This window comes from Bufo bufo, chromosome 5, assembly GCF_905171765.1.
Source record: "Bufo bufo chromosome 5, aBufBuf1.1, whole genome shotgun sequence".
Lineage (NCBI taxonomy): Eukaryota > Metazoa > Chordata > Amphibia > Anura > Bufonidae > Bufo > Bufo bufo.
Genome location: NC_053393.1, coordinates 467,946,513 through 467,962,583, shown reverse-complemented (window position 1 = coordinate 467,962,583; position 16,071 = coordinate 467,946,513). Strand labels below are relative to the sequence as shown.

The 16,071-nt window shown below is 42.0% G+C and overlaps 1 protein-coding gene across 15 annotated transcripts in view; it reads right to left on the bottom strand.

Annotated features, from left to right (window-relative positions):
* Positions 1-16,071, bottom strand: part of LOC121002352 (sodium channel protein type 4 subunit alpha-like) — a 450,413-nt gene that overhangs the window by 66,252 nt on the left and 368,090 nt on the right. For 10 of the 15 annotated variants that reach the window (XM_040433808.1, XM_040433805.1, XM_040433807.1 and 7 more), the window contains one exon: positions 14,378-14,503. In XM_040433808.1, coding sequence (XP_040289742.1) covers positions 14,378-14,503 — 126 coding nt within the window. Of the gene's footprint in view, positions 1-13,777; positions 13,901-14,377; positions 14,504-16,071 lie in introns of all 15 variants that reach the window. The other 5 variants (XM_040433806.1, XM_040433817.1, XM_040433811.1 and 2 more) reach the window with 1 other exon arrangement.

Sequence of the window (16,071 nt, the reverse complement as noted above, 5' to 3'; positions counted from 1 at the left end):
CACTTTTTAATACTTGGTTGCAAATCCTTTGCAGTCAATTACAGCCTGAAGTCTGGAACGCATAGACATCACCAGATGCTGGGTTTCATCCCTGGTGATGGTCTGCCAGGCCTCTACTGCAACTGTCTTCAGTTTCTGCTTGTTCTTAGGGCATTTTCCCTTCAGTTTTGTCTTCAGCAAGTGAACTGCATGCTCAATCGGATTCAGGTCAGGTGATTGACTTGGCCATTGAATAACATTCCACTTCTTTCCCTTAAAAAACTCTTTGGTTGCTTTTGCAGTATGCTTTGGGTTATTGTCCATCTATACTGTGAAGCGCCGTCCAATGAGTTCTGAAGCATTTGGCTCAATATGAGCAGATAATATTGCCCAAAACACTTCAGAATTCATCCTGCTGCTTTTGTCAGCAGTCACATCATCAATAAATACAAGAGAACCAGTTCCATTGGCAGCCATACATGCCCACGCCATGACACTACCACCACCATGCTTCACTGATGAGGTGGTATGCTTAGGATCACAAGCAGTTCCTTTCCTTCTCCATACTCTTCTCTTCCCATCACTCTGGTACAAGTTGATCTTGGTCTCATCTGTCCATAGGATGTTGTTCCAGAACTGTGAAGGCTTTTTTAGATGTCATTTGGCAAACTCTAATCTGGCCATCCTGTTTTTGAGGTTCACCAATGGTTTACATCTTGTGGTGAACCCTCTGTATTCACTCTGGTGAAGTCTTCTCTTGATTGTTGACTTTGACAAACATACACCTACCTCCTGGAGAGTGTTCTTGATCTGGCCAACTGTTGTGAAGGGTGTTTTTTTCACCAGGGAAAGAATTCTTCGGTCATCCACCAAAGTTGTTTTCCGTGGTCTTCCTGGTCTTTTGGTGTTGCTGAGCTCTCTGGTGCGTTCCTTCTTTTTAAGAATGTTGCACACAGTTGTTTTGGCCATGCCTAATGTTTTTGCTATCTCTCTAATGTTTTTTTTTTTTTTCAGCCTAATGATGGCTTGCTTCATTGATAGTGACAGCTCTTTCGATCTCATCTTGAGAGTTGACAGCAACAGATTCCAAATGCAAATAGCACACTTGAAATTAACTCTGGACCTTTTATCTGCTCATTGCAATTGGGATAATGAGGGAATAACACACACCTGGCCATGGAACAGCTGAGAACTCAATTGTCCCATTACTTTTGTTCCCTTAACAAGTGGGAGGCACATATGCAAACTGTTGTAATTCCTACACCGTTCACCTGATTTGGATCTAAATACCCTCAAATTAAAGCTGACAGTCTGCAGTTAAAGCACATCTTGTTCGTTTCATTTCAAATCCATTGTGATGGTGTATACACTGCGTGCAGAATTATTAGGCAAATGAGTATTTTGACCACATCATCCTCTTTATGCATGTTGTCTTACTCCAAGCTGTATAGGCTCGAAAGCCTACTACCAATTAAGCATATTAGGTGATGTGCATCTCTGTAATGAGAAGGGGTGTGGTCTAATGACATCAACACCCTATATTAGGTGTGCATAATTATTAGGCAACTTCCTTTCCTTTGGCAAAATGGGTCAAAAGAAGGACTTGACAGGCTCAGAAAAGTCAAAAATAGTGAGATATCTTGCAGAGGGATGCAGCACTCTTAAAATTGCAAAGCTTCTGAAGCGTGATCATCGAACAATCAAGCGTTTCATTCAAAATAGTCAACAGGGTCGCAAGAAGCGTGTGGAAAAACCAAGGCGCAAAATAACTGCCCATGAACTGAGAAAAGTCAAGCGTGCAGCTGCCAAGATGCCACTTGCCACCAGTTTGGCCATATTTCAGAGCTGCAACATCACTGGAGTGCCCAAAAGCACAAGGTGTGCAATACTCAGAGACATGGCCAAGGTAAGAAAGGCTGAAAGACGACCACCACTGAACAAGACACACAAGCTGAAACGTCAAGACTGGGCCAAGAAATATCTCAAGACTGATTTTTCTAAGGTTTTATGGACTGATGAAATGAGAGTGAGTCTTGATGGGCCAGATGGATGGGCCCGTGGCTGGATTGGTAAATGGCAGAGAGCTCCAGTCCGACTCAGACGCCAGCAAGGTGGAGGTGGAGTACTGGTTTGGGCTGGTATCATCAAAGATGAGCTTGTGGGGCCTTTTCGGGTTGAGGATGGAGTCAAGCTCAACTCCCAGTCCTACTGCCAGTTTCTGGAAGACACCTTCTTCAAGCAGTGGTACAGGAAGAAGTCTGCATCCTTCAAGAAAAACATGATTTTCATGCAGGACATTGCTCCATCACACGCGTCCAAGTACTCCACAGCGTGGCTGGCAAGAAAGTGTATAAAAGAAGAAAATCTAATGACATGGCCTCCTTGTTCACCTGATCTGAACCCCATTGAGAACCTGTGGTCCATCATCAAATGTGAGATTTGCAAGAAGGGAAAACAGTACACCTCTCTGAACAGTGTCTGGGAGGCTGTGGTTGCTGCTGCACGCAATGTTGATGGTGAACAGATCAAAACACTGACAGAATCCATGGATGGCAGGCTTTTGAGTGTCCTTGCAAAGAAAGGTGGCTATATTGGTCACTGATTTGTTTTTGTTTTGTTTTTGAATGTCAGAAATGTATATTTGTGAATGTTGAGATGTTATATTGGTTTCACTGGTAAAAATAAATAATTGAAATGGGTATATATTTGTTTTTTGTTAAGTTGCCTAATAATTATGCACAGTAATAGTCACCTGCACACACAGATATCCCTCTAAAATAGCTAAACCTAAAAACAAACTAAAAACTACTTCCAAAAATATTCAGCTTTGATATTAATGAGTTTTTTTGGGTTCATTGAGAACATGGTTGTTGTTCAATAATAAAATTAATCCTCAAAAATACAACTTGCCTAATAATTCTGCACTCCCTGTAGAGCCAAAAATGTTAGAATTGTGTCGATGTCCCAATATTTATGGACCTGACTGTAAATACTAGATACTGTGCTGTTTTTAGACATATCTGTGAGCTCTCACTCTAACTAGTGAGATCCAACTGATAAGAGATGCAGGGGAGAAGAAATGAATAATTTATTTTAAAAACCCACAGGAGGCCCAGAAAGACCATCTAGTCCAGGGACTGGACAATGACTGTACTCTCATTAATCTTACACATTCCTAACTGTGCGTCGGGTTTATTGGTGTTGACTTAACGGGTCATCATAAAAATGATAATTAGCCAGAAACTGCTTCAACTGTTGGAAAAAAACTTATCTGTTTGGATAAACAACCATTCGACTCCGAAAGAAAAAGGCTACAATGAGTGGCAAGTTCGAACATAGAAAAATCATAATGACGACATATTATCCATTCCTGGACACTGATAATCTGTTAGATAATACTGATGTCCTTTTTAATCTTTGAACAAAATTAACATCTCCTTCACTGAAGTCATTTAAAAATATACTGTGTTAATTTACAGGTATGTTCATTTTTTATGACTTTAAAAAAAGCAATTTTTGCTTTTTCATTTTTTTTATACTGCTCATTAGAGATGAGCGAATCGAAGCTGATGAAGTGGAATTCGATACAAATTTCAGGAAAAATTTGATTTGCAACGAATGCAAATTTCCTCGCGCTTTGTGGTAACGAATCGCAATTTTCCTAAAATGGCGGCTACACATGTGAGGACTGAGGACATCTGGCAAGGAACTCTGGGAAGGCGGGATCACCCTGATTGACACGCCTGCTGCATGCCAATCAGCAGCCAGCCCTGTGATGTCACTAGCCCTATAAATACGGCAGCCATTTTAGATTCTGCCACTTTCCAGCGTTCAGAGTGCAGGGACAGACGTGTGAAGGCGCTAGGGACAGCAAGTGGAAAAAACGATTGTTGAAAAAAAGACAGAAAAAAATATTTATAAGTGCAGGGAAAGGATAGGAATCATTTCACAGCTTCTTAGTGCAGGGAGAGACGTCAGAAGGCGCTAGGGACATTGATAGGAAAGTGATTTACAAGTGCAGGAAACGATTACAGTATTTTTCGCCCCATAAGATGAACCGGCCCATAAGGCGCACCTAGGTTTTTGAGAAGGAAAATAAGAAAAAAAATGTTTTGAACCAAAAAATGTGCTTTTGGTGGGTTTTGAACTAATGGTGGTCTATGGATGACACTATTATGGGGGATCTGTGGATGGCACTGTTATGGGGGAATCTGTGGATGGCACTGTTATGGGGCACCTGTGGATGGCACTGTTATGGGGCACCTGTGGATGGCACTGTTATGGGGCACCTGTGGATGGCACTGTTATGGGGGCATCTGTGGATGGCACTGTTATGGGGCATATGTGTATGGCACTGTTATGGGGCATATGTGTATGGCACTGTTATGGGGGCATATGTGTATGGCACTGTTATGGGGGATCATTGTGGGGGCATCTGTGGATTGCACTGTTATGGGGGCATCTGTGGATGACACATGTATAGCATCTTATCTAATGTGTCATCCACAGATCCCCCATAACAGTGTCCCTGTGTAGTGAATAGGGGCCGGCATCTGGTTCTGCAATGGCAGCGGGGCCCACTGCGCCTGCGCTGCCTGCTTCATTCATAAAGTGGGCGGAGCAGGCGCGTGACGTAGTGAGCTACGCTGCGAGGGCCCGCCCGCCCGGCCTCCTGACTGCCAAGAAGTTAGTAGTAAGTAGTACAGCGCTGGATTTAAGAGGATTTGAATACTTTAACAATACCCACAAGTTAGATATGATTATACTAAAGTGAGCGGGGCCTGCTGCCATTATAGAACCAGATGCCTGCCCCCAGCCCCTCCTCCCTCTCAGCCATACACCCGACAGTCGCAGCATTCGCCCCATAAGATGCAATTTGGGGAAAAAAGTGCGTCTTATGGGGCGAAAAATACGGTATTTGGGGATCCAAATAGTCATTAGACAGCTCTGTCATTCTAGCTTTTTGTTATTGGGCTGCAAGTGTTATGTAGAAAAGTTTTTAGTGGTTTATATCTTAGTATCTTATTCAGTACGACAAGAAAAATATATTCTCAGTTCAATTCTGCAGTTATTTCTGTTGAAAGCGTATAGGGGCATATTTCAGTACAATAAGAAAAATATATTCTCAGTTCACTTCTACAGTTATTTCTGTTGAAAGCGTATAGGGGCGTATTTCAGTAAAAAAAAGAAACATTTATACGCACTGCACTGTTGCAGTTATTTCTGCTGAAAGCATATAGGGGCGTATTTCATAAAATAAAAATAAATATATAGATATACGCACTTCACTCGTTAAGTTTTTTCTGGTCAAAGCATATAGAGTCGTATTCTAGTACAACAAGAAAAATATATTCTCAGTGCATTTCTGCAGTTAATTCTGGTGAAAGAGTATAGTGGCCTATTTCAGAACAAACAGAAAAATACATTCTCAGTTCATGTCGGCGGCGGTTATATGTGTTGAAAGCATGGCTGAGAGTCAGCAGGGTGGCAGCCGTGGGAGGTCGGGAGCCAAACGTGGCAGGGGTAGAGCACCTGCTTTGCAGCAGCCTACCTACTAGGGAAGTAGTGGTGCAGGGGTTCACGGAAGTAGCAGCAGTAGCAGTCAGCCAGTGCAGCGGTTATATGTGGTAAAATCTTTATTGAAGTATTTCGGTCGAAAAACTAAATTTATTTAGCAGTCAGCGCTGCAGTTATATGTGGTAAAATCTCCATGATGCCTCCATGATAAATCTGCAGCATGGGGGCCCTGTGTGGCTTCTACACACTTTCAAAATTATCCTTCAGCGGAGCGAATAGATACCGGTTGACCGGGAAGCTCCCTGACATTCCCAGGAGCTGCTGTCGGGAGCAGCGGTTCATTTCTGAGACGTCCGTATAGTGGGGGAGGGAATCCGAACACCTTCTCCATCTCCGTTATATGTGGTAAAATCTTAACTGACGTATTTCGGTCGCAGTTATATGTGTTAAAACCTTTTGGGATGTATTTCAGTTGAAAAACTAATTTTATTCAGCGTTCAGCTCTGCAGTTATATGTGGAAAAATGTTTTGTGACGTATTTTGGTGGAAAAACTAATTTTATTCAGCGTTCAGCGCTGTACTTATATGCGGTAAAATCTTTATTGATGTATTTCGTTGGAAAAACAAATTGTACTCAGCGTTCAGCGCTGCAGTTATATGCAGTAAAATCTTTTGTGACTTATTTCAGTGGTAAAACAAATTGTAATCAGCGTTCAGCGCTGCAGTTATATGTGGTAAAATCCTTTATAACTTATTTCGGTGGAAAAAAAATGTATTCAGCGTTTAGCGCTGTAGTAATATGTGGTAAAATCTTTATTGAAGTATGTCGGTAGAAAAACTAAATTAATTCAGTGGTCAGCGCTGAGGTTATATGCGGTAAAATATTGAGTGACGTATCCTGATGAACTTCCCCACTCTTCCGGGCTCAAAGCTATCTTGACGCTTTGGCTTGTCATTGTCTGTAGCTACTAGAGGCCTGTTCATGCCAGGTAGGTTCCCCCAGAAGTATCTTGGTCAATCAACACTCTGTCATTGTGCCACTCTGTGGCCTCCTGATTCTGCTGCCATCTCCAGACTCTCTCATTGTGCCACTCTGTGGTCTCCTCATGCTTCTTCCACCTCACCACTATGTCATAGGTCCATGTCTCATGCTGTTCCGACCCTTCCCCACTTCATGACTAGTCCACTATTTTGGCTTTTGGCCTGGCTGACATCATCATTTATTTGACACTTCTTCTGATCTGTCAGTAGGAAGGAAAAAGGAGATACACAACAGATCCTGTCTGTGTAGCAGCTTTAAGGCCTGTATGGTCCCATCAGAATTGGCCTATGAATTGGTAGCCAAAAGCATATCTGTTTTGGATCCACTCCTGTTTTTTTTTTTGGCATTAGCAATACTGATGGATTACTGAACAAATGCTGACCGAGTGAAGGCGGATGCTACACAGACAGTATACATTTTTGGGGGGTTATTGTTCTGACAGATTGGAGGAAGGGCAAAAAAATCAGTGACGTCAACACAAACTTACTGCTCACACCCTTTCCACTCTGTCCGGGGGGCTCTCCTTTTATAAGCGTTTAATAGAACCAGTTCTGTAGACATCTATGTGGAATCAGCTGACAACAGTTTAAAAGGAGTGCGCTTCTTAATGACGCTAACATCTACCTGTAAGGCTGAGTTGATACTTGAGTTATTTGGTCAGTTTTGGCCCCGTGACTGCCCAAATAAGTGGTGTACAGTGATTCTAAGAGCGACACCTATCATGTGCGTGTCATACTGACACCACAGCTATGCGTGTTACTGCAAGGCATAGTGTTCTACACCCCAGGCTCTCTGCAGCCCAGAAATAGCCCTTCTTTAACGCGATTCACCGCAAATAAATTCAGATCGTATCGAATTTTTGAAAAACTCGCTCATCTCTACTGCTCATGTTTAACACAAAATTAGCAGTATTGTTTTATTTCACGGGGGCTGCAAAAGAAAATGTTGACTGGCCCTAGTTTGCATTGGCCTATTACATAGGCCACTGTAAAGTGAATGTGGGAGGAATGATTGTTACCGCAGGGAGATATGCTGATAATAATCATACAGCTTTCATTCTGATTAAAGAAGCAAATCAGCCGTGTTCATTTATCGGCCGATTGGCAGCACGATTATACATGCCAGTTATCAGGAATGAGTGTTCCTATGAGCACTTGTTCCTAAAAATTGTTCCAAAAATCTTGCAGTGGTGACATTTCCTTCTATCTTGCCTCCTGTTCATAAATGAGCATGCTCCTTCACTGCAGAGGATAGTGCTCATTGGTTATTGCCACCTCCTGATCCCCAGTTATAGGTTATATCTGTGCACCAGGCACCATGCAGCAATCAGTGAGCTCTTACCTTGAGAGCGGGGAAAGCACTCATTAGTTAACCTTTTAATGACCCTAGACCATAGACATCAAAAAGATTGTACATTGTTTTTCTCAAGACTGTTTATGCAGCAACACATCTCCAACAGTGGTGACCAGGTGCTCAGTCTGGAACTTCCTGGTTCCATCAGTATTGCATACAGAAGACACCAAAGCACTTTATCCAGAACAATAAACCTTTATTCTTATGAACATGGACAGTGACGTTTGAAGCTTGAAAAAGATTCAGCAGGGTCAAAACGTTGCTGTCGATATTCATGTGAATACAGACTTATTACTCTGCTGTGATCTCTTCTCAGATGCAGCTGGAAGAGCATATCTATAGAGGCTGCAAAGTTAGCAGTTGTACTTGGGCCTTAGGGCCTAAGCGGAACATGCTAGCATTATACATGGCACAAGCGGGAAGGGGAGGGGGGGCAGATTCTATAACACATTTTGCATTGAGCCCCATAAGAATTAAGTAATGACTCTGTGCAGCAAGGAAACTAATTATCAATCTGTACCTTGCCGGGAGGTTGGAGTGAAATGTCAGGATATGCTCATGGAGCCTTCAGAAAGTACATAGCCTTGTATTATTCTTCTGTCTACTTGGAACATGTCACCGCGACTTGGAATAAAAAGTAAATGGTTATATCATAATATTAGAGCTGGTGGAATAGCTGGTGATATGTACAGGAAGCTGCATCTTGGTTACTTGTGTGTAGGATTTATTCATTCTGGTGTGTGCCATTATTCAGATTAAGCAGAACAAAAAATGTCCAATTTGAAAGGAAATTAAGGAAAATAAACTTCCCTCTAACAATAGCTAATTACAAATATTGCTAATTGCTGTTTACTGCAGTGGAAGAATCAGGGCACTCCGCCAAGTGCATTAATAGGCTTTTAACATATGCTTGGAGCAATGGTTATTTGCCAGCATGACTGTCAACAGGCTATGCTTTTTTCTAACTCTTTTCAATATACCTCCAATGGTTAAAGACCACTGTAGATTAAACTACCAGAGTCAATATAATTCCAGTATTCTGCCAAGATATACAAAAGTACTGAGGTTTGTTGAGGACTTATACAAGTGGCAGGCATTTAACTATATCACGGTCACTTGGCACCTGCCAGAGGTTCCTTGAAAGTCAGCACCAACTAGAGATGCTACAGGTGAAACTTGAAAAATTAGAATATTGTGCAAAAGTCTATTTATTTCAGTAATGCAAATTAAAAGGAATTGCATTAATGCAGCTTGAAATTAGAATTTTGTGAAAATGTTCAATATTCTAGGCTCAAAGTGTCACACTCTAGTCAGCTAATTAATCCATACCCCCTGAGGAAAGGGTACCTCAAAATTGTAACTTTGGGGTTTCATAAGCTATAAGCCATAATCATCCAAATTATAACAAATAAAGGCTTGAAATATCTTGCTTTGCATGTAATGAGTCTCATATGTTAGTTTCACCTTTTAAGTTGCAGTACTGAAATAAATGAACTTTGCATGATATTCTAATTTTTCGAGTTTCACCTGTACTTTTAAGGGCCCATTTACACAGGCCAACTGAGTAGGCAAATTTGGGGAATAAATTGTTCATTCCCGATAATTGCCTGACCGTCAGTGGAGGTGAAAGCTGTATTACATGTATGGGGATTGTATGGGGACAAGGCATTGGAACTGCTATCGCTCATCCCCATACAGATACATTATTTCTGGGCAGCAGATGTACCTATTTACACAGGATGATCTGCTGCCCAGAAATTATGATTTTGGTGTCGAAATTGAGTGACCAGGGGCACCAATACTTCGGCCGATTATTGGGAACAAGCATTCAAAAGAACATTCATTTCCAATAATCAGACTGATAATCATTCCATGTAATGGGACCTTTAGTCTAGGGATGGCGAACCTGCTTAAAGACAAAGGCCAGAAAAGCAGTCATCAAATTTCAGCCACAAGAGCACCGCCTGTGAATAGTTGTTCAACAAACCTGGCTTCTTTGAGTGGGGGGCTTGGAGAAGGGGCCAGGAAAAAACAAAAATCAAGGGCTCCCCATGATAAAAAGGTCTGGGAATCTCCAGTTTATATTTTCAGTCTCATAAAAATCTGGTACCAAGGTTAGCAAATTACAATGTTAGAGAGTATGGAACTATTTGATTTGCTTTTACTGGTGTTATCAATAAGCTATTTTAATAATAGGCTTGATAATAGCTTTAGGCTGGGTTCACACCATTTTTCAAGTGAATGAGGCTAAGCTGCAGTAACAGGCACAGACCATGGCAAAGGGTGGCGCTATTTCTGAAAAAAAGACCCTCTTATTTTATCTGAGACAGAGAAGAAGACATCTGCCACCAAAAAGGAAACATTAATTTTTTTTTATTTAGTTATTAAACAGGCTGTTTGTACCACCGTTTCCCTTCCGTTTACCCATAGCCATATTTGTCACTGTCATTACTAAGGCCGTCCTGGCATGAAACTGCTTGAAGGGGTTTGGATACAGTCCTAAGAGACCCTGGAGTGTCATACATGACTTCAGGGAAATTAGGGCACTTTTGATTCGGCCCCGAAACGATTTTTGAAAAATCTGCTCATCTCTAACTACAACAGATGCAGTAATGTGGTTCAGTGGTTAGTACTGTTCCCTTGCAGCATTGGAATCTGACCAAGGACATCTGCCTGGAATTCGCAAGTTCCCCCATGTTTGCATAAGTTTTGTCCACACTCCAAAAACATGCTGAGAGGTTAATTGGCTTCTTAGGAAAACCTGACCCTACCACATGTTGGGGAATGAGCCCCTAACTAGCAACTGCATACCCTCCTGCTCTACAACTCTCTATATAACAAGACTGCAAGCTGTACTTTGTGTCCTTTAAGTTGAAATTACATTACAAATGTTTTCTGTTCTTGTAGCTAAAGAAGTCTGACGTGTTCAAATAATAAATGCTTCTTGTCAGACAAGAAGTCCTAATTTCTAGAAATATTGTAAGGAACAACTAACCAACAGGTGAGAAAATAGGATTACCTTTTGTGTAAACACATTCAGGGCCCATTTACATGACCGTATGTTCCCGTGCCCCTGTTGTGGACCGTCAATAGCAGTCCGCAATACATGGGCACTGGATGTGTAAATCCCGTGTTGTGGTGCGGACCCACTGACTCGAATGGGTCAGCGATCCACAAACTATAACAAAAGATAAGACATATCCTATCTTATGTGGTGAAGAAGCACGGATTCAAAAGCCCATGGAAGGGCTTCCAAGTGTTTCCGTGGGCTTCCGTTCCATGTCTCCGCTCCACAAAACATGTCCTATGTTTGGCCGTATCTTGCAGATTGCAGATCTATTCAAGTCAATTTGTAGTCTGCAATACAGGCATGGAGCCCTTATGTTCGTGTGAATGAAACCTCAAGGGATTGTCCCATCTCGCCATTACTAAGGTGAGACTGTACTAAGCCCCACCTAGGGCTGAAACGATTACTCGATTGAATCGAGTAATTCGACACATTTTTTGCATCGAGGATTAGTTTGTGTCATGTGACCACGGAGCGGGAGTGAAGCGCTTGCTATTACTTACCGCTCCGTGGTCACCCGCTGGCCCGCACCGCGCTGCACTTTCTTTCTGACACATCGTCAGGTCATAGTGCACGTAAGCACGCACTATGTCCCGACGCTGTGTGACATCAGGGTGACAGTGCAGCGCACAGAGAAGATGGAGGAGCTGTGGAGCTGCGCCCCTACAGGAAAGGTAAGTACTGTCACTGGGGACATGGCTAGGAGGGGGAGGTGGTGGCACTGGGGGGCAAGCTGATGGCACTGGGGGGGCAAGCTGGTGGCACTGGGGGCAGTTGGTGGCACTGGGGGGCAAGCTGGGGGCAGTTGGTGGCACTGGGGGGCAAGCTGGTGGCCCTGGGTGGCAGTTGGTGGCACTGGGGGCGCAGCTGATTGCACTGGGGGGGCAGCTGATGACACTAGGGTGGCAGCTGATGGCACTGGGGGGCAAGCTGGTGGCACTAGGGGGCAGCTTATGGCACTGAAGGGGCAGCTGATGGCACTGAGGTGGCAGCTAATGGCACTGTGGTGGCAGCTGATGGCACTGGTGGCAGCTGATGGCACTGTGGTGGCAGCTGGTGGCACTGGGGAGCAGTTGATGTCACTGAGGGGGCAGCTGATGGCACTAGGGGGCAGCTGATGACACTGGGTGGGGAAGAGCTGGAGGCACTGGGTGGGGAAGAGCTGGAGGCACTGGGAGAACGGAGCTGATGGCACTGGGGGGAACAGAGCTGATGGCACTGGGGGGAACGGAGTTGATGGCACTGGGAGGAACGGAGCTGATGGCACTGGGGGAACTGATGCACTTGGGCTGATTGCACAGGGGGGAACAAAGGGTGTTGGGGACTGATGGCAGGGGGTCTAATGAGTTTTTATAAAGGAAAACAGTCTATTAATTCATTTTTTCTTATTACTCAATTAATCGTAAAAAATAATCGATAGAATACTCGATTTCAAAAATAATCGTTTACTGCAGCCCTAGCCCCAACCACTAAGCAGTCACCCACTCCGCTGTTTTAACAACTTTTACTGCAGTGCATGGGAGTTATGGAAGTAGTGTAACACAGCAAGCTATGTTGTTTCTCAGTGAGGAAAACAGCCTAGTTTGTGTGTTATGCTGCTTCCATAGCTCCCATGTAATGCAATTGTAGCTACTGAAACAGTCAGGCCACGCCGCTGTTTCCCAGCCACTTGGTTATCTCTAGTGATGAGCGAACTGAGCTTTACAGAGGTCCATCTTCTTAAATTATTAAAATGTACGGCCTCCGACGAGGCGAAGTCAGTTATTCTCGAAGTCTCACGAGACTTCGGTGAATAACTTCAGTATTTGATTTTTAAACTGAAAAAAAATAAACATTGTGCCATTTGAGCTCGCACCAGCACATGCATGAGATTTCAGGGCCAGTCAGGAGGACAGTGAGAATGCCTGGCCCTGTCACTCAATGGGAGGGAGTGACTAAGGGGGAAAGGTGGTGGTGAAACGGTTCTCCAAGGAGCTAGGCCTGCCCCTCGGTGCTTTGAAAAACTCATTAGCAAAAGAATAAAAATAAATAAATTCTTGAAAACGACAAAATGGATTGCTACAAGACGGGGGTTGGTTGTTTTAATAGGGTTGATCATGGTGAAAGATGTTCTTTAGGAATCACGTGGCTAAGCAACAGCAAACAAAGTATACACAAAACTTGACTTCTCATTCATTATGTTCTGTCAGACGGGTGGAGATTAATCGCTAAGTGTGACTTACGATCGGTAACTTGGAGATATACAGAAACTGTAACAGACGTGTTTTGTAAAGAGCATTTTGAGTAGGACATAAAACATGGAAATGGCATGCAAGTGAGTGAGTTTTCCATGTGAAAAAAAGCAACAATGTGACAAACAGGAAAGATTAATAAAGATGAACATGCAGACCAGAAATCATAATTGGCATGCCAGCCAAAAAAAATCAAAATAAGTATTTCAGAAGAAAGTATTTGCAATGAATGTATTCATGGATTTAGAACTTAAAAACAATTGGTTAAAGGCGGCACTAATTTTACAACGGGTTGTCAATTTAAAGTTCTATTGCCAGTTACTCATTGCATTGATTGATCGATAATGTACCCTCATCTGAAATCTTTTTGTTATTTGTTTCATTCTTTGTAATGGAATTCCCTCCATTTTTGACCTTGTAATCCCCATACAGAGATGAAACAAATATATCAAAATAGAAGAAACTACTGTATACCAAATGTTTTGAGCCATTATTGTATACAGATCTACTCACACAAAGTTCAAATAAAACAGGCCCCTTGACATGCTTTTGGTTCAAAGGGGCACCAGTTTGCTGTTATAATCTTACCCTCATCCCTTCAAACCGTGATAAAGCCCTTAACGGTCTCAAAGCTCTGAGGGTCCTAAGAGATTTAATAGGACCAAATTCGGAGAATCCCAGTGCAGTTGCTATGAGGCTTATTATAGACACCTGAATGGAGACATAAAGCAGAATCCAAACTGTTAACTCACTTTGGTCATCTCCCTTGTTACATTAATGTTGGAGAAGGTGAACCTTGGACCTACAAAAAGAAAACGTTGTTAAGCATTGGAAAGAAACTGCAGTCTGAAATGATTCAGAATCTGTTCAACGTGCTAATATTTTGACACTGATCGCGTGACTATGAGCATGCTCCTACGGGAACCCATCAGAATTACAATAGTCTTGAATGGTAGACATTAAAGTGAGTACTGCTACTCAATATTTTTACACTGATCGCGTGACTATGAGCATGCCCCCAAGTGAACCCATTAGAATTACAATAGTCTTGAACGGCAGACATTGAAGCAAGTTCTGCCACTCAAACTGCAGCTTCTTAACCAAAATTAGAAAAATGAAAAGGTTATTTCCTGTAAACAAATAATTCATTAAAGAAATACATAGAACTTTGGTGATTTTTACCCTTACCCTCATTCCTTCAAATCTGGATAAGGCTCGTAGAGGCCTCAATGCCCTCAGAGTTCTGAGAGATTTCACGGAACCCACTTGGCCTTGGCCATTCCCAAAAGTTGCTATCAGACAAGCTACTGAAATCTGTATAGATTGAATGAAATGTAAAGTTATTGATCAGAGGCAAGCAAATCAAATTAGAGCCCGTCTGTTGTCTGCAGTCATTGTCTGGTCTTGTCCTTGGTTTGCATGGGGGGAATCGGTGATTTCACAGATTAAGCCAAGAGACAGACACATTTCAAAAAGTAATATACCAACAATAGTTTTAATAACCCTTTGTGGATCACCAGCTGCTTAAATGTTATCACATTTGCATTGACAAGAACTCAACAATTAAGTGCTGCAGAACGATAACCACATCATACATCGAGTACATTGAGATATACGCAGTGCTTCATCACTAGCCGGTTCAGAGAAGACCTGGGATGTGAGATTAATTCAACCTTGGTTGTTCCGCGGGCTTAATAATCTCCTTTGTAGTCCACAAATGAGCTAATCAGTGTGATTTTTGTCGTTCCCCCTGAGATAATGATCGATCCTTCTCTGCCAGTGTTTACATACCTACTTATTTCAGGATTGTGAAAGCCAGTTGATGAGGACTAATAATGGAATTTGTGACTTGAAGCTTCAAAGCATCAAGAGTAATCCTGAAGAGTAACTGCATTGTCTAGATGATAACCTGTAAATATGCACTTTGTCTTTACTGCTCATTTTTATCTTATTTATGTCAGACCCTGCTCACACCTCATATTTTATTTTACTCTTTATACACGTGCAAACATCTATTACACTTTTCAATACAATGAGAAAAATGTACTTTCCAAAGTAAGGCTCTGTATGGACATATTAGGCTATCCATAGGGAAAAACTAAGTGTGAACATAGCCTAATTTGATGTGGACAAAAGTCATTGCCTTGCATTTGAAGGCTAGTTTTATAGTATATTAAAGGCTATGTACACCTTCGTTGTAAATTTTTAAAATAACTGCATTTTACTCATTTTGGGCAATTATTTTTTTTTTCTATTGGTCTTTATTAAAAATATTCAGCTGTTTTGCCACAAAGGGTTAGTTGTTTGTCTAGCTGTGAGAATCGTACTTTCTTTAGTTTCAAAAATCATTTATTTGAAGTTTTGTGGTACAGGTAATGAAAGTTACAGTGTAGAATACATTATAGATCAATAATGTAATACAAAACATTATCATAAAGTTTTGTCAGAGAAGAAAGTAAAAGAAAATAAACATGTAAAAGCAATAAAAAACAAACAAACATACAAACGATTCGGATCGATTGTTCTAGGTAGGTATGAGTAAATACAGTATACAACTGTACAAATTTGTACAAGCACTTTATAGCGTGAAGGTGTATCTGAGGTCTACAGAGAAAGAAGACAACATCCATGGTTCCCATACCTTCTCAAAGACACTGATCGTGTCCGTCCTGATTGCTATGAGTCTTTCGGAAAGAAGCAATTTGTTAATCCTATCTATGACCGCTTGTTTGTTAAGTGAGGGAGTGCGCCACTTGAAAGCGACATAGATTCTTGCCGCTAGTAAGATAAATTGCGACAATTTAAAGTTGGGCATGGACAATCCTGAGGGTTTATCGCCCAATAAACAGAGAGAAATCGTAGCCAAATACCTACAACCTAAG